This window comes from Empidonax traillii, unplaced genomic scaffold (assembly GCF_003031625.1).
Source record: "Empidonax traillii isolate 1590-97213 ecotype Southwest subspecies unplaced genomic scaffold, ASM303162v1 scaffold104:size2570737, whole genome shotgun sequence".
In the NCBI taxonomy this organism is placed as follows: Eukaryota; Metazoa; Chordata; class Aves; order Passeriformes; family Tyrannidae; genus Empidonax; species Empidonax traillii.
In genome coordinates this window covers 692,013-715,695 of record NW_020955297.1, presented here as the reverse complement: position 1 = coordinate 715,695, position 23,683 = coordinate 692,013, and the positions used below count along the sequence as shown (strand labels likewise).

The 23,683-nt window shown below is 49.6% G+C and overlaps 3 protein-coding genes across 4 annotated transcripts in view; 2 read left to right on the top strand and 1 right to left on the bottom strand.

Annotated features, from left to right (window-relative positions):
• The window catches only part of ARIH2 (ariadne RBR E3 ubiquitin protein ligase 2), a 31,755-nt gene extending 28,776 nt beyond the window's left edge, over positions 1 to 2,979 (top strand). The window contains exons 14-15 of one of the 2 annotated variants that reach the window (XM_027882287.1): positions 772 to 855; positions 1,314 to 2,979. In XM_027882287.1, the coding sequence (XP_027738088.1) occupies positions 772 to 855; positions 1,314 to 1,385 (156 nt within the window). In that variant the 3' untranslated portion in view covers positions 1,386 to 2,979. The remainder of the gene's footprint in view (positions 1 to 771; positions 856 to 1,313) is intronic. The other variant, XM_027882288.1, reaches the window with a different exon arrangement.
• A 2,188-nt stretch (positions 2,980 to 5,167) lies between these two features.
• Positions 5,168 to 23,581, top strand: P4HTM (prolyl 4-hydroxylase, transmembrane). Its single transcript, XM_027882289.1, has 9 exons — positions 5,168 to 5,422; positions 5,495 to 5,576; positions 14,980 to 15,170; positions 16,188 to 16,284; positions 18,304 to 18,466; positions 20,054 to 20,239; positions 20,662 to 20,752; positions 21,255 to 21,378; positions 23,263 to 23,581. The coding sequence occupies exons 1-9, from the start codon at positions 5,168 to 5,170 to the stop codon at positions 23,496 to 23,498; spliced, it is 1,425 nt and encodes a 474-aa protein (XP_027738090.1). The 3' UTR covers positions 23,499 to 23,581.
• On the bottom strand, positions 8,803 to 13,314 carry LOC114056792 (secreted frizzled-related protein 5-like). Its single transcript, XM_027882291.1, has 4 exons — positions 12,557 to 13,314; positions 11,673 to 11,845; positions 10,662 to 10,751; positions 8,803 to 9,509 (listed from the first exon to the last, which is right to left on the bottom strand). The coding sequence occupies exons 1-4, from the start codon at positions 12,880 to 12,882 to the stop codon at positions 9,175 to 9,177; spliced, it is 924 nt and encodes a 307-aa protein (XP_027738092.1). The 5' UTR covers positions 12,883 to 13,314; the 3' UTR covers positions 8,803 to 9,174.
• Positions 23,582 to 23,683: the final 102 nt, after the last annotated feature.

Below are 23,683 nucleotides of genomic sequence, written 5' to 3'. Positions count from 1 at the left end.
TGTCATCTGATGCATTACATTATTTTCCCAGGGGACTTCACTGCACTTTCACTAACAAGCCATTTATCCAGAATGTTTTGAGGCTGGAAGTGTGCGTTTGTTCCTTGGTAAGATTTATCCCAGTGCTATGGGCCGTATTTCATGTGAAGAGCTGCTGGAGGAGAGCTTGTCCAGCCTTGAATCAGGGTGTAGCTTTGCTTTTTATTCCTGCTGTAATTTCCTTTGTTGCTTGGTACATCTCATGGACTGGACATGTTCAAAAATAACCCTGAATTCACTGCAGAGTTTTGTCTTTGACTCGACTGTCCTGTAAAACCTGTTGTAGAATCTTTCCCCATGGGATCATGTGTTCTCTGAGGCTGTGGACAGATGCTCTCTTCTCGATCTGACTGTGCCAGTGGAACAAGTTGCTACTCCCAGCAGTGGTTAACAATCTCTCCACTCTGCCTGCAGAGCTGCTCATGGGAGCATTTTCTGACCTGTTTATGACAAAATGAGCTGAGTTAGAAGATACTTGTCACTTGCAGTGTTTTTAGGCTGAGTTATTCACTGAGTGATGCAGGTTGGGGAGTGCTTACACAAGAAACTCCCAGAAGGGGTGATGCTGTGTAACTGAAGGTGGATAAGGAGGAGACACAAACCTGCTCTGCCAGCACAGCTGTCAGCAAAACGCCTTTGTCTGCTCCTCAAGTGTGGTATGGAAACTGTGTGGTATGAAACTGCTCCACTAAACTAGTTTCTTTTTGCTCTCTCTAATTTTGCTCCTTGCAGTTTGAATACCAGCAGGCCCAGCTGGAAGCTGAAATTGAAAATCTCTCATGGAAGGTGGAGCGAGCAGACAGCTATGACAGAGGGGTGAGTGTTCTGCTTGCTTGAGCCTGCTGACCAGATTTTGTTTGTTGGGCTTAACACTTCTGCAGGAGCACTAAGGTAGTCAAGTGAGAGTTCTGAGAAACTAGGTCCAGAAACCACCTTCAGGCAGCAGATGTTGTAGAAGCGGAGTGCTCACTGCTAATGGAAGGGGAAGATGGGCTGCAGGGAGTCCTGCACACTGAAATGGGACATACAGAGCTCTGGAGGAGGCTCTGGGTATCCCTCTGGTGAAGAGCAGTGTAGTGGTTTAGGCAGAGCAGGAGCCAGTCAACTGCAGAGGGAGCCCACATCAAAAGCAAGAGGATCTGGGATCTTGTGATCCAGAGTGCGTGTGAAGTGTGACAGTTGGTGCTCCTCACATGGAGTTTAGTCTCCCTGAGGAAAATGAGCTCTTCTCTGGAAAATGTGTACTAACAGTTTGTACTATTCTGTTTTACCAGGACTTAGAGAATCAGATGCACATAGCAGAGCAGAGACGGAGGACCCTGCTGAAAGACTTCCACGACACATAAGACAGGAGGAAGTGACGAAGTGCAGGGGTGAGAGCAGCGAGTGAAGTGATGGCAGCTTCACTGGGATAAGCAGGCACTGCCTCTGGGAGAACATGGCCAAGGACAAAGCCACCCCTCCCCTTGCAAGTCAGACACATGCAAACACCACATCTTAGTCCAGTTTGTTCTCTTATCTTTCTGTTTCTGTTTCTGCCAGGCTAGAGGCCAGAGCTCAGATTGGCATATTTCCTGGGCCATTTCCCTCCTGCCTTTGATGGTTTCAGAAGGGGAGGGAGTTTTTCTCTGAATGGCTGTTAATAGTATTAGATCATTACAGTTTATGTAATTTTCAACGGTTGTACAATTATACAGACAAACCTTAGAATAACACACAACCCTTTTTAAAAATAAATTGGCAGTGGAGTGTTTTTCCTTAATCTGCTTGTAAATTTAATGGGCTTTTCCCCCTCTCCCTCTCCCTTCCTCTGACCCAAAAATCCTCCTAGGCACTGGAGGAGGTTACAAAATATCTCAGCTATATTTCCCGATGCTCCTTTAACCAGGGCATTGTAGCATTGGCATTGCATGAGGAGAGTGGCTGGTGTTAAGGGTGGCTGCTGCTGTGTCTGGCCCGACAGTACCAGCAGTGGCTGTTATTCAGTATGATTACATGTGACATCTCTTTTCTTGTCAATCAGCTGTGCAAAATCCAGCTACACAAACAGAAGCAAACAGAGGAATTTCAAGGGACAGACCAGGTTAACATTGGGGGATATGCCTTGAGTTTGAGAGAAATCAGATTCTGCATTTGATGGATTTTAGGTCTTCCATGTAGATTTTTGCTTTACTTGTTTTTGTGGGGAGGATGTTGTATTGCCAAAGTGAGTGATGAAGGAGTAGTAGCATACAGTTGTTAATCAAGGCTTGGGGCTTTTGCAGAGTGAAAGAATCCATGTTATAACAGTGCCATGCAGCCTGGTAAAGATTATTTGTGCCTCCTGGGTAGCATGGCTAAGAAAATTTGATTTCATTCATTAAAGTGAGACTGAATACCACTACGTTATGAGGAAGAAAGATTATGTACAACACACTCCCTGGCACGTGTTGGCAATGTGGTTGGGCACTTGAATACAGGTGCACTACTCGTGCAGGGCCTGCACAAAGCCAGGCAGAAAATTAACTAGCAAAATTAATTTATTTGTATATTAGTATTGATGCTGGTGGGGACTTATCAGAAAATTGATTGTTAGGAGCATGTGGAGCTTTTTTATTAACATTCTTTTTTCTAATGTAAAATATACACTAAAATAAAAATATGAAAACCTAGTTCATCTTAGTAGGGGTTAACATGAAAAAGATTGCTTAAATGCTGATCCTTGCCTGTCTGCTACAGGAAGCAGGCCACATGTTAGTATTTCACAGGCATGTGTGTCACCTGCACCAGGAGCTTGTTGTTTGCAGCCAAAGGTACAGCCGGAGTCTGATCTGAGGAAATCTTCACCTCTGTGGGGAACTCACAGGATTCTCTTCCATGCTCTATGTGGAAGTGTTGCCTTTGATCTATCTCTGTATTGTTCTTATGCAATGTCACTTGATAAAGATTAAACTGGAGGGGGGAAAAGTGCTAAATTCTTGCATGTCAGAATAAGCTCACTCCACTGTTGGAGCCTCTTTCATGTACCTGAGACACATAATCCAGGTATTTGCAGCAGGTATAATTGGGCTGATGGATTTTATCAAGAGCGATGCATCAGTTTAAAAAATGAGTAGCTGTCATAGGACCTAATCCTGTGGCCGTGCTTGTTGTACAGAGCAGAAAATTTCAAACTGAGAGGCCTTTTCCTTCCTCCCTCCCTTCTTTGGTGTGGGATGTACCCTCAGGGAGCAGGGGAACATGCTGTGAGGAGTGGCGTTACAACGGAAGAGGCGGAGGGTAGGGAAGGGTTTTGGAGAGATGACTGGAGCCAGGGAGTGGGGCAGGGAGGGAGTCTCATTTCTGGGAGCAGCACTGCTTGCTATGCAAGAGATCTCCATAGCCATGGCTTCATGTGTTCCAATTCTGTCCTGTTCTGGCTCCTCTCAAGGTTGGAGCCGTAGAGGTAGATATGTCCTTGCTCCAGCCACTGTCTCCTGACTTTATTCCCTCTGCACCCAGCAGCAGCCTCTTTGTGCCCTCCTCTGTATTCTAGAAGTCAGTCTCTTCCTTCCTCTCCCAAATGATTGTCAGTCAGGGCAGGCTGCACCCCCAGGAAGGGTTTATTGAGACCCCAGCAGTTTGCAGTGCATAGAACCAATGTTTAAACTGTTCTTTAAAAATGTAATGTGCAAAGTACTGGTTAGGATAAAAGCTGGTGTTCTTATTGTCTAAACCTAACTCTCTTAACACCTAATCTCTTTGCAGAACAGATATGTGGAGTTCCCTAATCCCCTATCACTTCTCTTACATAATTGTCCAGCTTTGAGCTAGATGAGAATGGAGTTTTGTTTCTCTCCCTCCCTGCCTCCTTCCCTCCCTCCCTCTCCTGTGCCCCCACAAAATGCTTTGCTATGAACCCTTGTTTGTAGACAAGCCAAGCTGTGGCCAGACTTGTTGAACAGGCTGCTGAGATGCTTGGCTGAGGAACAGTAATAAGGGTTGCACAGTGCACCCCCTAATTCTTTCAAATTTTCTGAAACTAGAACTTTGTCAACAGTTCCATTTATTTTTAAACAAAACAAAACATCCTTTCTGAAGGTGGTGAAAGTCCTGGGTTGCACGCACAGATCCTGTTGCTGTACTCTGGGAAAACAACAGAACTTGCTTTTGCAGCGCAGGTAGGGCGACTTCTGTATTGGTGTTGTACAGAAAGTCGTGGACTCCAGGACAAAACCTGCAGAGCACAAGGGCTGCTGGCTCTGTGTGTAAGGTGGCTGACACAGCTTGAGAGGCAGGTGACAGGAGGGAAACAGGTTCTCAACACCCAAAGACAAGGCCAGTTTTTTCCCCTCTAATAGGTACAGGGCCCTCTTTGAGTCAGCAAGGTTACATGGATGAAGGTGAATAGAAAGTGGCTCAGGAGCCATTAATCTCGAGGTACAAATTTCCCTTTGATGCATTACTGCTACGGACGTGGAATGTTTGCTCTCTTTTTTTCTTTTTTGCACTTGTTTCCAGCTCCTGCGCCAGCCTAGCACCTCTCCATCCTTGCATCTGGCACTCTTTTATTTTGGCTTCACTTGTTTTGGTGCATTGGCTGCCTCATCTCTGATAGTCCTCAGGCTTCCCAGACTGTAACAAAACGTTTTCTACTGATACCATAAACTGCATGACTGCTGCCCTGCGTGCGGTGAAGGCGCTGTGCCCGCCTGCGGATTCGGCAGCAGGAGGTTTCTGTACTATAGTCTTGCACTCTAAATTTTAGACTTTTTAAACAGGTGAAGAAAAAGAAATAGAACTTTATTTTTAAATGAGGCACTTGTTCTGGGAATTCCTTTCCTGGCCCCGGTCTGGTTGGGGTTGTTGGGCTGTGTGTTTTGGGGGGGGGGGCTCAGCGCTGCTGCCACCCCTCGCTTTTTCTTCCCAGGCACCGGAGAGGGGCAGGGGCGGCGGAAACCGCCCGGGAGACGGTTGCCAGAGGTGTGCCCGTGGTTTATTTGAAATAAATTGTGACTTTCTAACTTCGGCGGTGTCCCGGCTCTCCTTGGCGGCGGGATGGGGACGGGGTGGCGGGGGGGTGTGGCTGCTGGCGCTGTCCCCGCCCCGCGCTGCCGCAGCGCCCGCCGGGCCGTTGCCGCGGTGACGCGGGGCCGGGCGGGCCGGGGCGATGGCGGCGGCGGAGGCGCGGGCCGAGGGTCCCCCGCTGCCCGGCCCGCCGGGGGGCCGCCCGCGGCCCGTCTGCTCCCGCCCCTACTTCCTCGTCCTCATGGTCTTCGCGCACCTCTACGTGCTCAATGTGCTGGGGCTGCTGCTCTTCGTGCACCTCAGCGCCGGCGAGCCCGGCGGGCCGCCCGCCGCCCCCGCGCCGCCCGCACCGCCGCCACCACCCGCCCGCGCCCTCCCGCGCCTCGAGGGCATCAAGGCAAGAGCGCGACCCGGGGGCTGGGGCCGGGGCCGGGGCCACCGCTGCCGCTGACCGCTGCTCTCCCCGCAGGTGGGCCACACGCAGCGGGTGGAGCTGGTGCCCGGCAGGGCCCACAGCGTGCGCACCCTCAGCCTCAAGCCGCTGCTCTTCGGTGAGTACCGGCCCCGCCGGGGGCAGCGGCCGAGCCCGGCCCTGGTGGCGGAGGGGTTTGCGCTGCCCTGACGGCGGAGGGGTGTGTGTGTGTGTGTGTGTGTGTGTGTGTGTGTGTGTGTGTGTGTGTGTGTCTGACACCCGCCGCTGCCTTACACCCACGCGGGGGGAAGTGACTTCTCGCGTGTTTACATCACCTCCCTGTGCTGCTGCCCCTGGGGGCTGCGTTAAGAACGTTGTGGTTTCGTTTAAGGTATTTTGGTGCGGTATTCTCAGTATGGATGCGGCCTTACTCGTTGTGGATGGTCTGCTTTGAAGAATTTGGAAAATTACCCTTTCCAGGTTTTTCAGATTCCCTTTAAAAATACCTGGGATAGCTGGCGAGGACCTCGAAGAAACTGCACAGTATTAGGAAGGGGCAAGAGATCCCCAAACTTTTGGTAATAAACTATGAAAGAGAAATTTAGTGTTGGTGCTTCAGCGCTGAGGAAATGAGTAACGGGAGAATTGACAGATTTCATGTTTTCCACAATTTTACATCCTGTTCCAGATTTATCTTTATTTTTGGCTGCTCTGATATACAACCACACAACATCCGTCTCTGAGATATTTTAAAACATTCTTTACCTTTCTGTGATTTTTTTGCTATGACTGGTAAAATCTCATTAATTGAACTCTGTGTTCTGGAAATCCACCGAGAATAGTGAAATTAATTTTGGGGGGGACAGATTATTACAAAATTTCTGCTACTGCAAAGTTGGAGAAAACCTGTTGTCTCTGAAAAGACAGCATGAATAATTATTCAGATGCTTTGTCAATAATATAAATAGAGAGTCCTTTTCTGATTCCAAATAGATTATATACACTGAAAGCCTGACCATAGGTTTCTTATTAAACTCCATTAATGCAGTAAGTATCTGGAAACACTATACAAAGTTCTTTTGTCATTTCTACATAGGTGGTACTCATGGTTTGCCAATTTCTTGGAGGGTTTCTGTCTGACTTTCAGGAAACAGGTACACCAGCCTGGAACTTAAGCCACACAGCATCACAAAACAAATATCAGTACCAGAGCCGCGGTCTGGGGCAATCGCTCTGGTTTTCACTCAGGAAAACTCCTGTTTCCATCTTCCCTGCCCCACTAGTATTGCTGCAGTGAAAGAGTTGGTCTTGGCCTGCAGGGGAGGTGCTGAAGGTGATAAAAGGCAGGTTGGTTCTGGCAGCAGCAGTCCCACAATTTTTAGTTTGTTGTTTCAGCACCTGCATTGGTTCTGAGGGAAGCTTTGCTCCCTGAGGATGCCATCACACAGTGACAGACATTCACCATTTCAGATGCCACAAGAGCCTGTTCTCCTTTGTCCTCTGATAAAGACTCCCTTATTTAGAAGCTGCAAGTTGCAAGACAGCTCTTATCTCCTGAATGAACCTGCCAGGAGCAAGCTCTGACTTTAAAACACTTTCAGAGACTTCTCTGTCTATGCAAACAGTACCAATCTAATTCAGCTGGTTTAAAAAAACTAATTTATTGCATCTCTGTTGCCTAAATTAGTGGAAGTGGGTCTTTAGCTTGCTTGCATTTGATAAAGACAAGCCCTTAGTAAAGACTCTTGCGTTTCTGGGGATTTAACACAAAGTGCTGTTTCATATGAGAGCTAATTTAAGGAAGCAGTGGCTGATCTGTGAGCCTTGCTTTCAGCAGAGCAGACTGCAGTGGGACCACAGCAGCAGACACTCATCAATGATTTAATGTGAGCTCTGGCCTTTGGGGCATGGGCTGGGCACCGTCGGGGAACTTGCGGTTTGTTTTTTAAATATGAGTAAATCACATCTGCATCAAACCGAAGCTTTCATTTCATGGAGCTCTGAAAAAATCCCTGCCCTATTTTTTCCCCCCCTCTGGCTACAAGGCATCATTTCTAAAGCTTGTAAGTCAGACCATCTGTGCACTTTAGTTGAGAAACACTAGTAATCAAATAACCCTATTAATGGAAAACAAATCAGACAAAACCTTTTCAACCTTCAGAGCTTTTATGTGTTCAGTTGTGTTTTCCAGATGCAGTCTGTTCAGAACATACTGCAATTGCGGGGACCACCTGACAGCAGATTCTGTGGATTGGGCCGGAATTTGTAAGACAAGGCAGTGGGGAGGAATAAAAATAGGAAATGTTGTTGGTTTTCTTCTGAGCCTCAGGGAAGAGAAGTAATCGCTGCACAAATGTTAGGGCCAGCTGAATTCCAGTGTGAGTGTGTGAGCGCTCATTCCAGCCCACACTGGTGTGAGGAGGAGCCCACGCCGTGGGTTGTTGGTGAGTTTTACGAGCACGGGGGGGGCAAAGTATCTCCATCAAACCAGGCAGCGGCCACAGCCGAGACTGCAGGCGGCACCAGCAGGGCAGAAAGCATTCCTCCAAAAGGCTGGGTTTTCCCCTTATTTTTTTTTTAATTCAGCCCCAGGTTTAAGCCAATATAGAAAACTTTCCATGGACAGTGCTTTGTTAGGCAGTAGAAATCTGAGTCATTAGGGATTCTCATTAGGGGATTTGCTGTTTTCTGCTCTGGGGTCTGGAGTGCAGAGCTATGGATGTGGGTACCCCTGCAGGGAGCGACAGTCCTCCTTGGATGAGAGTGAGCTGCAGAGGACTTGGTGAGGCTGAGTTTTCCCACCTTTTCTGTCTTCCTTGTGTGCAGGTGGAAGGCCAGGCAGCTGTGGAACGTTCCTCCCCTGCTCCCACATCAGAACTGCAAGTAGCTCCTTCTGTGCCGTGGCTGGGGCTCACCTCCCGGTCCCAAGCAAAGCTGCTGTTCACACCAAAGCAGAGCTTTCAACAGCTGATGTCTCACTCACACTGTGCTCTTTCTCAAGGCTCTTGTGATATTCCCAGTTACCGGAATCTTCTGATCCAAACTGAATTTATGATGTTGGAAAATGGTTTTTCCTGTTATGCAGAAACCCTCAGTTATCTTTGCTCTGTGCCTTTCCTGCTTTCCTTTTACCTGTGCAGATGCTCATCAGTTCGCAGTGCAGGAAGCTAAAGGGACAGCCTGAGTGGCTGCTCGAGAGCATTTTTCGAGGGTCTGGGTGTTGCTGGGATGGGTTCTTCATTCCCTTAATTTACCTCAGACTATTCAAGAGTAAAGTATTTGCTCCATTACATAAAAAGTATCACTTAGCAGTCAGGGCAACTTTCATATAATCTCTGGACAAGCAGGCACTTGAACAGCATCAATGTCTCAGGGTCATATAGTGAAGCTGAAATACCAGCTCTGATGACAGAACTAGAAGGAACTGTTACTACAGATCTTTCTAGTTTGTGCCCACCTGCAGAGTTCAGTTTTGTTGTGATATTAGATCCTACACAAAGCTGTCCATCACACGTCCTAGATCTGCAGAGCCTGGTTAGAGGAATATGTTAAACCTGCATCCTTGAGCTCTGTCTTGGTAAAACAGGGATCTGTAGTGAGGCCCTATCTGTGCACTATGGCTGCTTCGAATCACCTAGAAATACTGACTGTACATCTCCAAAACACCACCTGCCAGGGAAAGGAGTTTTCTAGCCACAGGGAAAGGAGCAGTTTCTTATTGCTGGAATTGATATTTTTCAGACCTTCCGCCCCGCCTGTTCGGGGCAGCGGTGATGTTTCCACCTCCGCACTGCCTGGTGCAGGTTCCTGTTCCTCTTCTGCCAGGCATAGGCCTTGTTCACCACCACCTTGTCACTCTGTACCTCGCCACTTACAACAAAGACCCCGGAGTGAGTGCCCCTCATGATGTTGTGGGCACAGGTGGCATCAATGTCCAGCCACTGCTGGAGCCTGGAAGGGATTTCAGTCCTGAGGAGTGGGCCGTGCTTCAGCACCTCCACCCTGGAGGGGTCCAGGTCAAAGTCTGAGATAGTGGTGGTTGTGTTCTTCCTCAGGATGCGGATCTTCACTGCTGCAGGGGTTGGAAAAAGAGCTGTTAGTTCTGTTTGCTTTTCATAGCTCTCACCTACTTAAACACAGAGAGCCAGCCCAAGACTTCTTTGCTGTCTCTGTAATATGGGGAGGCATCTGTCCAAATTCTTGTAATTGCAGTGAACTTGTAAAAGTTCTCATCTGAGGTCAGTTTCCAGTACTGAACACTGTTCTAAAAGTCATAGAATTGTTCAGGTTGGGAAAGACATCTACCATTGAGTCCAGCCATTAATCCAGCACTGCACAGTCCACCACTAAACCATGTCCCCAAGTGCCACATCCACATATCTTTTAAATACCTCCAGGGATTGTAACTCAACCAGTTGCCTGGGCAGCCTGTTCCAGGGCTTAACAACCCTTCCATAGAAGATGTTTTTCCTAATACCCAATCTGAACCTCTCCAATCCAACTTGAGGCCTTTTCCTTTGTCCTACTGCTTGTTACTTGGGAGACTTCCTTCTCACCCCGTTTTCCTCATAACAGTGGCAGAGGTTTATCAGCACCATTACATGGGCAGAAACCCTGTGGGAAGCACAGGCGCAAGCAAGCAGTCCTGGTCTCTAAATGCAAATTTACTTTTCTCTAAACTGGGATTTCAGGAGGTAATGTGACTGACAGCTGCCCGGGATTTGTAATTTTTTTTTAATTATTAAAAATATTTTTTACATGCGTGCCAAAATTCAGGACAGTATATTGAAAACTTCTTCCCAGTCGATTGAGCAGAGCCAGTGCTGCTGCCTGCTTGGGCTAGGAGAGGGAGAGATACATTACTAGAACAACAGTATTGAAGTTTGAAATAGCCAGCATGGATTTTGCTAAAGGTTTTTGTGGACATACTGATTGAAATGCTGGTCTCAAAGGCAAAACCAGAGTAGTGCTTATTTTTAGCAGCCACAGACCAAAACCAAATCAGAGCCCACAGAAATAAAGCATATCTTCACTTTGGTGCTGCCTGGAGCCAGGTGCTTGTGCTGCCTCACAGGTAAGGTGGGACCTGAAAATACCTGGGATCTGCTGTAAAAGCTGCAATTCCTCCAAGTCAGTCTGTTGTGGCAAAGCCATTTTCTATCCATGCCACTGCTTGGCTGCTGAAGGGAACAGCAGCAATTGAGAGGAATAGGAGGGTACTCACCAAAATCATTGGCACAGAGGCTTTCCAGGATCTCCCTGGCAGTGCTGGCCTCCTCAAGCTCGCAGTCCTTGCAGCTGGCTCGGGGCACTGCTGCAACAGAAATTTGGTTATAACACCCTTGTCAAGCTTCACTGGAAAACACATAATGAAATTTTGAGATCTGCAAATGGTGGCTTGCTGCTTCCAAGTGACACTTCTTCCTGAGCTACCCAGTCCCTGCAAAGACATCTCAGACTGCCAGGGTAGGAAATGTTAAGCTCTCCTTCCCATGACTGGAGCAGGTCCCACTTGTTGTGCTTTTCTCAGACTTCTGTGTGTTGGTGCATTTTAAAGCAATAATAAAAATACTTAATGAATATCTCCTCGTTAGGATGAAACATCAAAGCTAGGGCTGTAGCCAGACTCCATCCAGTGATGTTGAAATGATGTTGAAATGTCTGTTCTCCCCTTAACTGCTCTTGAATCTCCCCCAGGTTCATCACTATCTGGGTGTTAAATTTATTCTTTCAGACAGTCATCTTTTTTCTGGTGTAACTCATGCCTGCAGAGGCTCATGTTCCTGCATGATGTTTCCCAATGTTTAAAGAAAAGGCTTGCAAAATGTTTCTTTTTGCATGTTTTTAAACCCCGGACACAACTGAAAGATCGGGGCTGCAGCTCTGCAGCTCTGCTGGAAGCACATCTCGCTGCCGGGAGCCTGCACTCCATGAGCTCTCCCGCTGTGCCTGGGCTGGAGGCTTTACAGCCATTCCTTCCCGCTGCCCCAAACCCTGCTGGGTCTGATGGCACCCAGGGAGCTAATGAATACAGCAGAGAGAGGAACAAGCCACAGTCAATGTTATGCTAATTTTCTAGACACAGTTCCCAGAGAGAACCAAACTACAGTTAATGATTTTTTTTTTTAAATACAACTTAAACCCAGAAATATTCAGAATAGAAACAAGTCATAGGATCATCCTTTTGAGCTTTCAGTGTTACATATGGGAAAGTACATGAGGAAAAACCTCTTACTTCTCCTGCTGGAGGCATTTTCATCCATGGAGACTGCTGCGATGCACAGCTCGTGATCTGCAGGGAACTTGTTGCAGTTCAGGATTTCGGGCCAGGGGTAGCCGTAACAAGCCATGACGGGCGCGCAGCTTCTCTTGACGGCTTCGCAGAGGCTGCGGCAGGGGTAGATGAGCCTGGGAGGGGATGGGGGTTCAGCACCTCCACATGCCTGGCAGCAGGCTGTGAGGGTCGAGCCCTGGCACCACTGCTGCCCACAGGGCTGTGTTGCACACTGCAGTGCTGGCATTAAATGGGGATCCTTGATTTTTTTGAACATTCACATCCAGGCAGCGAACAACAAATTTCTGAGGACAGGAGGGATGAGGCTGTTCCGTATAGGCTGCTGTTAGAACCCCTTTGCCCCCCACCTCCCCGGGGATCATCTCTAGTTGTGTGAAGGCTGCTTACCTTTACAGGTGCCTGATTAGATACCCAGTTTTCTTAGCCCTCTGTACTTTGAGGGCTGTACTTCAGAACTGGAGATTTCCCTCTGCTGCTGGAACTCCTGGGCTGAGAAATCCCTACATGTTTGGGGAAGGAGCTGGGGTGAGGGGCTTCATGGGAGGTGGGAGGTGAAGCTGGTGGGTGCCAGCAGCTACTGCGGTGTGCGAGGGGGTGGCCAGGCACCTGAGGTGGGAGAGCAGGAAAATCTAAAGGAGGGGACATAATGCTTCTGCTCCTACAAGATGAAATGCTCATGTTTTGCTTTCACCTTGCTGAGAGGGGCAACATAGCTTCTTGGGGGCTGCAGCGATCACATCACGTGCATTTTCTCTCCAGAGGCACATGCAGCTGTGCTCTTGGGTTAACTGTTACAGCTGAAATAACTTGTAAAAACATCTTACCTGTCCAAACAGATGGGCGCAAAGAGGGAGCAGAGGAAAATCCTTGCGTCTGGGTGGCACTCCCTGGCCAGTAAGGGCAGCCAGCTGGAAGACTGCTGGATGACTTCTGTCATGGTCTCATGCTCCAGCAGGTTGGGGATCCTCATCTCGGAGTAGCCAATATCGTAGCACAAGGCCATGCGGTGTGGGATGGGCATGCAGCTGGAGGATCTCCTCAGGTAGCTCGCCCAGGCTCCTGGAGAGCCCCAGAGCAGCAGCCACACCGTGAGACCCAGCAGCCATGGGCCACCCGCCCTCGAGGGGTGCCTGCGCTGGGCTGGGACCATGCTCAGAGCGGCAGGACGAGCAGTGCACCCTGGACTGAGCTGCTCCTGACTGTGGGATGCCTTTTATAGCCTAGGAGCCACCTCTCTGTCAATCCATCCTCATTAAGTGCGGCCCTTTCAGAGCCCTCATGGGGAAGACAATGCTCCAATTTTCGGTTGCCAGCGGCCCCAATTGTTTGTATTTTAGCAGGGGTTTGGCTTAGATCAGCAGGTGTGGAAATGAGGGCAGTTGGGGAGGGATGAATGACTTGGCCTATGTGTCTTGGGGCTCTTTCAGCCAAGATTGAATCTCTGTTTGACACCAGTGCTCCAACCCGTCCCCTTTCTCTTGCTCCAGGATTAGTGTTATTTCATAAACCCCAATGTTTTCCTCTCTTTTGTTTTTTTGTGAATGCAATCAAGTGTTGCTCAAAGTCAATTAGGAGGCATTTGTTTAGCTGGATCTATTGTTGAACAGGCAGGGAGATAGCATGGTCTCACAGCCAGAAGTTAACTGTTTAGGAGTGCTGAGGGCAGAGAGGAACTAATTTGCAGCTGTGGAGCCAGGTTGTTTGCAGATGGGATTGGCAGAACTCAGCTGGAAACCCTCTCACCTTGCAACCTGCATGACAGCGTGCTTTCTGGTTAACAGAATTCCTACTTCATTCCAAAATCCTGTTACTACCACTGGAGAGCAGAATTGTCTTCCCTCCAGCACATGATTAAGATTCCATAATCCATCATTATTGTAGCCCAGTTTGGGGAGCTGGAAATACTGGGAATGCTGGTTGCCAGCACACACAGTTCATTTGAACCTGGTGCCGTGCCACGAGGTTCAAACTGGTCAGTGGAAGCTCCAGCTCCGAAACATCCTCTGGCACAGAGACCCTGTGCCGCCTGTGGCGGAAATTGCTTCCTGGGAGGGTGTCACAGATACAGCTGGCTGCATTGTGTTCCTGGGGCTTCCCAGGAACAGCTCATTCTCTACAGGGCTAGTTCTGGGCTGTACTTAGCAAGAAGCCAAGTGCTTATTGACAGCCTGAGCCGATACAGTTGATTTCAGGTCACGGAAGTAATTAATTTTTTTCCCCCCATTTGAGGATTGCTGCTGTAGTTTATTTATAATGTGTTTTTGGCACATACCTGCAGGAGCTCCAGGGAGGTGCAGTTTTGGAGAGCAGGACCTCGGGTCTAGGAGCACTTAAGCTGTCCTGCGTTGGTGGCTTTTCTTTCCCTTTTCAAAAGTCTCAGGAGCCGGTAACAAGATCAGCACAGTAGTGGCGGACCAGCCTCAGATCCTCTCAACCTCCTGGGCCACAGTCTTAACTCTGGAATGGGACTTTGCCAGCGCTTTCCAAGTGCACGCCCAGTGTACCATGCAGCTAAAAATCTCCTCATGGTCATGGGTGGATTTCTCTGGATTTAAATTTGCTTGGGATCCTGGAATTGCCTGATTGCTGCTGGGTTTATGCTGCAAAGGAAAGCTGGTAATACCTGTGTGGCATCCTCCATGTACAGTATCTTCCCCTTTAATATTGCATTTGAAGACCATTTTTAGTGGAGGATCAAGGGAATGAATGGGAAAAAGAATTTTTCTTCTTTCTGTGTGAGTTTCATAGTAGAGCACTGGGCCGTGCTCCCCCAAATTATATATGTGAAAGGTATTTGGTTTTGTGCAAAGAATAAGGAAGCCTGAAACCCTGGCCTTCACCACTGCCCACTGTAAAGATTTTTGGCCTCCCTTCCTGTAAAGCAGCAATTCCCAGACTGTGATTAACATGGCCCCTTTGAAATGGTAATATGCAGTGATATGCAGGTTTGTTCGCTCCTTTGTCCATTGTGGTATGTGTGAGAGTTTAAGGGCTTGACCTCTGGATCCAAACACTTCGGAACTGCTGCTGTAAAAATACCTACCTCCAGCAGCTCAGGTGTGTGGTGTGTGCTCTCTGAGAGCTCTTCTGGTAGAAGGCTGGATGTCTTTGAATGTCTCAAACTTAGGCAGTTCCTAAATTACACCCCACCTCTTTTTTTTTTTTTTTCCTGAGTCTCCTGCCGCTGGTATGGCATCCCATTGTAACAGTTCCTCAGTCTCTGTTGGTGCTCACACTTTTGCTTTAGAAATTCCCGACTTCCTGACAGAGGAGGAGTGCAAGCTCATCGTCCATCTTGCAAAGCTGAAAGGGCTGCAGAAGAGCCAGATCTTACCAACAGATGACTATGAGGAAGCCATGGAAATGATTGAAATCAGCCAGATGGACATTTTCAATCTCCTGGACCATAATCAGGATGGGCAGCTGCAGCTCAAAGAGGTAGAGTGGGGGACAGACAAGGGGTGGTTTGCTGGGCACCCTCTGGCAGGTCCCCTCCTCAGATGGTCTCTTGGTTACTCACGTGCTTGGGTAGGGCAGACCCCGGTATATACTGATCAGTACTTGCTGGGTTTTATGTCTCAAGGCCTGTACTGGCCTTCAGCATGGAAGTTTCTGGGGCAATGTGCAGTAGTTATCATGCTATTGGGAGGTAGCAGCAGTCCTTGGCAGGACACATGTGTTTTGAATATGCTGGATAAAATGTTCCTTGTGTTGTGGGTTGCCTCTTGCTGGGTGTCCCAGGAAGTGATTTTGTCGCCTGGGCCCTGCTTTGTGCAGCCTGTGGGAAACTCCCTGTGTGAATTCACAAGCCCCAGCAAAGCCACCCCTATTGAGGAGCCCAGGGGGAAAAATGAGGCACATGGTCCACAGCTCTTCAGCACCCTTGCCCTTTATGGGAGGGTGCATCAGGACAAGTCCTGGCAGTTCAAGCATGTCTCTTCCTAAGCTCCCGTTTCAGGTGGAGCCAGGGGTCTGACTCATCCTATGGGCCACAAGTGTTGTAAAGTATGGGGAACTGCACCAGTGACAACCCAGGGCAAGGCTCCTTTCTCTGGAGCCTGTTGGGAGTTCTTCAGGATTCTGCATCTCTATACACATGAAAAGGAAACATTTTGTTCCAAGCCCTTGACTTGGACAAGTAAAAGCATTCACTTTTATCATAAATAGCTTTACTTTCCCTTCAAGAGAAAGAGCTGTGCCCCCTCCACTTCAGGGCTGGTTAACCAAGTCCCAGCAGTCTTTTGTCATGACCTAAACTGGAAATAACAGCACTCACCAACCACACTCTGTGTGTGGCTGCCAGATGATTCTCACCGCAGTCGTGTTTCTGCGGAAATGTGCCGATGCCTGGCTGGCTCTGCAGAGGAGAGCCTGCCAGGCCTCACACAGGGAATCTGCAGGGGTTTGGGAGTACAAGAAACCAGTGCCCTGTGTTGATCCATTTATGAATTTCAGGTGTTGACCCATACCCGGCTTGGGAACGGCAGGTGGATGACCCCTGAAAACATCCGTGAGATGTACACAGCAGTCAAGGCTGATCCTGATGGGAATGGTAAGATGAGCTTTTTGGGAATCTCTTTTGCCCTCAGCTCAGTTGGATGGCTCACGCAGCCACGTGGGGCAGAGCAAGAGCTGTGTCCCTGCCCTGGCCTGTTTCTCTGAGTTCTTCAGAGGAAAGTAACACTGCTTTAGAGACCTTCTCAGGAAAGTGAACTCAGTGTAAACCTGATATCACAGCACTCCTGCCCCTGCATCACCAGTCTAGCAGCAGACTGGTCCCACCACCTGGGCTGGAGTCTTGCAGGAGCAGGACCAGAACATAACTGTGCACTCCCTCTCCCCTGTCAGACCTGCCTTGGTTCATGCCCCATAGTAGCAACAACTTCAGGGTGCACTTTTGCTCCCCTGGTCTGACAGACTGCTCTGGCTCTGACTACAAAGCTCTTGTTACCTGGGATGCAGGTGTTACGACACACCTTCTACCCCTCCTTTTCTGCAGCAGGCTGGGAGCCCCATGTCACTGGCAGGGGACAGTGGAATAAGTGGAGGTGAGGATGGTCTTGTCAGGGTTTTTTGGTGACTCCCCTCTCTGCCGCTGCAAACTCTGTATTCCATGAGGCCACTTCTGCCCCCCTGCCCCTGGTCTCCCTAGGACTCCTGCTATCCGGATGAGCACTCTAACCTCTGCTGCTCTAATTAGAGTGGCCTCAATTAAGCAGCACTCCATTTCCTAATCAAATTAAGTGAATGCACAGGCTCTGCACGCTCTCTTCCAGTGACCTGGCATTGAGAACTGCCCAGGAGGAGCTGCTTTGGAGTTGAAACAGTACTAGTGTGAATGCATAAATATCCGGAGGGCACCCTGTGCCCTCTCCTCCAGGCTGGTGGCATTCTTGGCAGGGGTATGACTGAGTCCTCAGTGGCTTTTCCACCGTTCTGGACATTAACAAATGAAAGGTCCTGTTAAAGGCTTCTTGGCAGGACCTTGCTTCCAGAGTGCTGCTTCCCTCTCTTGTTAGATTGGTACGTGACACTGAGGGACCAGGTCACAACCTGGATGTGGCCCTGCGTCATCAAAGACCATGGGGAGTGAGGGGAAGTGGGGACAGAGACACTAGGAATAATAACAGTGGATCATTTGGTCACAACCACTGGCACCTGAGGAACTGTCCCAGGCTGACCCTGGTGGCTGGTCCTTCCTGCTGCTGGGGGTGCTGTGCCCAGGGAGCAGAGCTGGCACCCCGCAGTGCTGGGTTTACTGCCTGAACAATCTCCACTCCCAGCCCATGGTGTGTGCTGGCTGCTGGGCAGCACAGGGTACTGCACTGCACGCTGGTGTCAGGACCTGGTCCCCAGTGCGAGGCCTCCCTTCTCCAGAAAGGGGAAACAACAAATATGAGGACTTTTCTGAAGCCAAATAAGGCAAAAGTCCACCCCTTGCTGAGTCCAGTTGAGTTCTCCTGTTTTAGGAGAAACTGCTTTTTAGTTCATACTTTTATTTCTACCTACACAAGATCATACTCTGATGTATTCCTCACTCGTGTTTTGCAATTACATAAATGCAGGAGGATGTACTGCTTGTTTCTGATTTGTTTTCTTTTTAATTACCCCACAAGGCCATGTGGAAAATGTGGGCTGAGGTATCCCACTCTGTCCTTAAACACGTTTATTTAAGTACCTAAGTAACAAGCCCCAAGACACTGGGTGGCACAGACTTTTTTGTGTATGTTAGAACTGTAGTGGGCTGTTTCTCTCTTTTCATGGATTGGTTTGTATGTTTTAGGAACTTTTTAAAGTTCAGAACAGTGCTTTTCCTGTCCCAGTTCTGACCCTGCATGGTTCACTTTGGCAGGTTGCTGTATGTCCTCTGATGCGGGTGAGAGCATTGCTGGGGCCCGTGATCCTGGGTGTAGGGAGTACAGAGCCTGTGGTGGGCACAGGACCCTGACTGGGGTCTGTTTGAGGAGGGCAGTTTCTGCAGCACCCTCAGCTGTTTTTTCTCCCACTACAGAATACCAAAAACTATTACCTGCACCAGAGTCAGGCGGCTGAATTTCCTCTGTTCCCGTAGGTGTGCTGAGTTTGGAGGAGTTCAAACAGTTGAATATCCGTGACTTCCATAAGTACATGGGAAGCCAGAAGGTGAAGATGAGTGACTTGGTGCGCAACAGCCAGCACACCTGGCTGTACCAGGGCGAGGGGGCACACCAGGTCATGAGAGCCATACGGCAAAGGTAAGGGCCAGGCAGCCAAGGGGGGACAGGGTTTGGGGAGGCACGAGGATCACCTGTGCTTGGGAGAGGCAGGGGCAGACTTGCTAACATCCACATTTCCTACTTGTGCGAGTGTCTTTGGAGTATAAAGACCAGTGAACAGAGACACAAAATGGGAAGAGAAGGTTTTCATTAGAACAAGAATTTGTATTGTCCCGTGGAAAGGGAAAAAGAAAAATCAAACCTTTCAGCATCTCCATTCACTTTTGGGAACAGCCCTATAAAACCAGGAAGTTTTGGCAGTATATGAAATACTTCATTCTAATTAGTAAATGAGCTTACTGGGAGAAGCTGCCCGTTTCCAATGCTGTCTGGGTGCCAGTAGTTACTGTCATTTGCTTTAGTTACTCATGCATTTCACTGAAATCTGTCTTAGCTATTCAGAACTGACTTTTTAACAAGCACGACTTCACCTAAAGTAAGCCAATCCTCCAAGCACACATATTGTAGGGCAGCTTACAGCAGATTTTACAGAACCTTTTACTCTTCCCTTCATCTCAGATGAAACATGGCACTCAGGCCAAATTGTGTAGCATTGGTGAGTTTCACATAGTTGGCTGGAGACTCTCTTGTTCTTGTGGTGCTGGTCCTCACCCAGAACATGGGTGGGTAAAATCTGTCCTGAGGCTTGAAAATGGCTGTTGGCCACTCCTTTTCTTCAGTGCATTCCAGCGGGAGAATGGGATCACATATTGCCTTGATTAGAACAGACTGTGGCTGCCACCTTCTCCGTGCCAGCCACCACACACACCATGTATCAGCATTCCACTTGGACGCTCCTCAGTTGGCTCTTAGGAGGATGTGAAGACACAGCACTGAAGGAGGCTGTTAGTCCTCCCTGGGACTATGCAGTGCCTGGAGGGGCTTTGCCATCCTGCCTGGGTGCCATGTTCTCCTTGCACCTGCCCCAAGGGCTTCACTGGTCCAGATTCTCAGAGCTCTGAGTGTTCTTTGGCAGGTCTCAAGACGTACCTGCTTACCTTGGGGATGATCTCAGATGTAGCAGTGGAAAAATCCCAGAGCAGGAGGGCTCCAGTCTCCTTGATCACTTCCAGTGCCCCTCTGCCCTGGGGGAGGCTGCTGCAAAGGCAACAGGGAAAGGTGAGTTAGGTGACAAGACTGTTCCTAGAGCTAGTCTCTCGTTCACTCTCAGCAGGGGCCCTGTGCTTTGCTAACTGTCCCTGAGGTCTGTAGGTGGTGTGCAGGAGTCCAGAGAAGTGATGACACATGAAGGCTCGAGGGACACGCACAGAAAGAAAGGATCTTGCTGAGCAAGCAAAGTCTTCCTGAGAGCAGTGCTGCTGGAGATGCATCCTTCGGTTTTGTTTTTTTGTTTTTCTCTATTAACCTTGACAAGGGCTTTCTGACTGATACTGATGGACCAACAGATCTATAAGGATCTATAAGGTTATCTCTTGGCATGCAGCCATCCGTGTCTCCGGTCTGTTGGGGAAGGGGGTTCTCTTTCTCTAGATTTATTCACTGCTTGGGACTAGCATCTGAGCAGGGGGAGGGTGCTTCCCGCTCACCTGCCCTGCTCTTCCCCAGGGTGATGCGCCTGACTCGCTTGCCCCCCGAGATCGTGGAGCACAGCGAGCCCCTGCAGGTTGTGCGGTACGACCAGGGAGGGCACTACCATGCCCACATGGACAGTGGTCCCGTGTTCCCCGAGACTGCCTGCAGCCACACGAAGCTCGTTGCCAATGAGAGTGCTCCTTTTGAGACCTCCTGCCGGTAAGCTCTGCTCTGACACGGCCTGAAACGCCTCAGAGGAGGGGTGTGGAGGGACATTTCACTCCGCCTCGCATGAGACTTGGTGCTTGGGTTATGGGGCTCACAAATCAGCTCAGAAGATCACTGGCATAAAGGGATCTGAAGGGGAAGGTGGGCAAATCCTGTGGGACCTCACAAGGAGGGCAGAGTGACGTGCACAGCTGCTGGGTCATCCCCACCAGAGCCTACAATAACACTGTCACTGTTCTGGCTGGGGATTTTCTTTGTTGTGCTTGTGTTATTCTTTGAGAAAAGCTGGTGGTGTAAATCACGTGCCTTATGTCTTGGAGGAGCTGCTGCATGTATGGTGGAGGGGCAGGGTGTGGAGAGCCCCTGTGCCTCTCTTCCAGGTGTGCCCCCTGACAGTCCCCTCTGTCTTGCAGGTATGTGACTGTGCTGTTCTACCTGAACAATGTGACTGGAGGAGGCGAGACAGTCTTTCCTATTGCTGATAACAGGACGTACGAAGAGATGGTAAATGAATCTCACCTTCATGTTACCCCCGGGGATACTGAGTCCCTCGTTGAATGTCTTCATTCACTGTGGCTGCAGAAGGGGGCTGGTGTGTGAGGCTGGTGAGCATTAGGGAAGCTGTGCTCTGCTTATGGTCTTCTCCCTCTGAGGCCAAGGGAAGAGGCACAGGGCTTTGACAGCTACAGCTCTCCCTGCTCAGAGGTGCGAGGGACAGTCTCTTGGTCTTGCTGCCACAGCATGAGTTGTGCAGGCTTCTCTCTGGGCAGGTTTCTTCAAACTAAGCCTTGGCAGGTATGCTGTGCTCCTGCCAGGCAATGGGTTAAGGAATGGACCTCCAGGGGACCGAAACAGGCTGCTCTGGGTGGGTTGTGAAAGTCCCTGTGTCGCCCTTGAGCTGTCCCTGTGGGGCAAGGAGCAGGGTAATGGCTGGCAGCAGGGACAGCCCAGTGTGTGCGCCTCATTCCAGCCCCGCTGGTGACACCTTCCCGTGGTTCCTCCCCAGTCTTTGATCCAGAACGACGTTGACCTGCGAGATACTCGGAAAAACTGCGACAAGGGCAATTTACGAGTGAAACCTCAGCAAGGCACTGCAGTCTTCTGGTACAACTACCTGTCTGACGGAGAAGGTATGGGCTTGTTTCAAGACTTGTCTCTTGAGAGGGGTAGGACTGCAGGAGGTGACAGCCATCGTCTTCTTGCTGTGGCTGAGAGCTCAGAGAACAGCCAAAGGGGGGTAGCTGCCTGCTAGTGGGAACTGTAGAGTCTTCTTGTCACCAGCTGGGTAGGAGCTTCCTGACTCTGAAAGGCCTTTGTTTACAGGCAGTAGGTCAGTGGCTCCTGATGTCTTTGGGGAACAGGACTAGCTAGCAAACAAAGACCTTGGCTGCACTCGCTACCGCCAGCTGCCTCCTATCCTGCTGTGCGAGCTGAAACTCCTGCTGGAACTTGGTCTGCAATTCAAAATGTGTCACTGATGTGGTGTTGCCCAAAGGGGTGGGAAGGGGAGGTAGACAAAGGCACGGCCATCAGCTCTGCAGCGTAGGCAGGCAGGGGCCACCCCACACAAGGCTTGGGGCTGACGCCTGCTTTGTAGCTCAGCCACAACCCTGTGGTATCTGTCCTTGGGGCTGTTTTTGTCATGAAGCACAGTGTGGTTTGCCCTGACAGGCTGGGCTTTGACATGAATATTCCAGGCTGCTGGTGAGCATGGCTCCAGAGAGTTTTGATGGCAGATTTTGAGCTGTGGTGGGAGGAAGGAGTATAAACTCCCAGGGCCCCTGGGAGCAGCCTGTGTTTCCATCTCTAGAAAATCCACAGGGAGGAGGTCACAAGACTAGTGTTTAGGCTGTTGGGTGAGAATATCAAGAGCATCACTCTGCTGTGAGAAGAGCCCTGTTGTGATTTTATGAGCAATTTGTTCCTAAATGGAAAGTAGCTGCTGATGCAAGTCTGTCACAGAAAAACCATGAGACCTCTATAAAGAAAGGGTAATGCAGAACTGCTGAAATGCAATCTCTAAAATGGCCATCAGCCTCTGTCTTCTACAGGCCTTCTAGCGACAGCACTTCTCTCTTCCATGCCAGCCTCCCTTTTTGGAAAAAGTTGAGAAAAACAGCTGCTGTGATGCAGAATGCAAGAGCCCCTTGTGCTGAGTGGAGACATGGAGTCAATGAGCATTTTGCACCCAGGAGCGTGCCCTGGTGAACTCCTCATAGGCGCTAGGGTGGGGTGGCACTAAGATGGAGGGAGCAACTCCTGTAAGATTTATCTCAGCTCAAATCCAAGCAGGCACTGTGGGCAGGAGAGCTTCAATCTATTGAAGATTTATAGAAAAGGCAAATAAGCAAAACAGCATGCTGGGCGGCCGGGGAGTCTCCTGCTCCATTCACGGCATGCAAGCGCAGTAGGCAAAACCAGTAATTTTTATTCCCTTATCAGTTCTCCTCCCATTGTCACTTGCTGTCCCCCTATTGGATCCGAGCTTGCAGGTCTGGTTCTGGTTGGCTTTTCTGCAGGCTCGCCTGAGTTGCCAGGTGCTTTCCCCTCCATAGTTCCAATCAGTTCCTAGTTCTTGAGGCGTAGTGTGCAGGCATCTCCAGATGTCCATCTTGGATACTCTGTATCATTTCAGTTCCTGACCCTTTGATCTTTGTCCTTCCTTTCGTTACTTTATGCGTGTTGTGAGACAATAAGCTTTTTAGAAAGATACAAAAATACTTACTTAACAAGGCACAATAGTTTGTCTTTCTAGTTTAAGAACTGCAAGCTATATGCTTATCAGCTTACAATGCTGACAGATTAATGAACCATTCTACAACTTACAGTCTTCTAACCATAACAGAACAGTGATTATAATAACATACATATATATATATATATAAGAATATAACATGCACTACAATTTAATGAGTAAACTACTATTACTACTAATTTGATGAGTAAATTTAACTACTACTACTTATTACACTGCCCTCCTTGCCACCTCCTACCAGGGCTCTGCTCTTTTGCAGGCTGGGTGGGGGAGCTGGATGACTTCGCCCTGCACGGGGGCTGCCTGGTCACCCAGGGCACGAAGTGGATCGCCAACAATTGGATCAATGTGGACCCCAACCGCCGGCGGCAGCAGCAGTTCCAGCAGGAGATGGAGCGCTACGCGGGGGCAGGGGCCGATGCAGGGGCCGGGGCAGGAGCCCCGGGCGAGTGGACCGTGGACAAGGCCTACAGCGGGGTGCACTTGGAGCTGTAGGAGCGGCCGCGCGCACGTGGCCTTTTCCCGCGCTGTGCGGGGGGGCGGGGCCGCGTCGCGCGCCAATAAAGCGTGGAGAGACGTGAGCCACCTCCGCGTGCTCTGGGGGCGGGGTCGGGGGCCCGGCCAATGGGCGGGGGCGGGACGGGGGCACGCGGGGATCGGCCAATGGGTGGCGGGCGGAG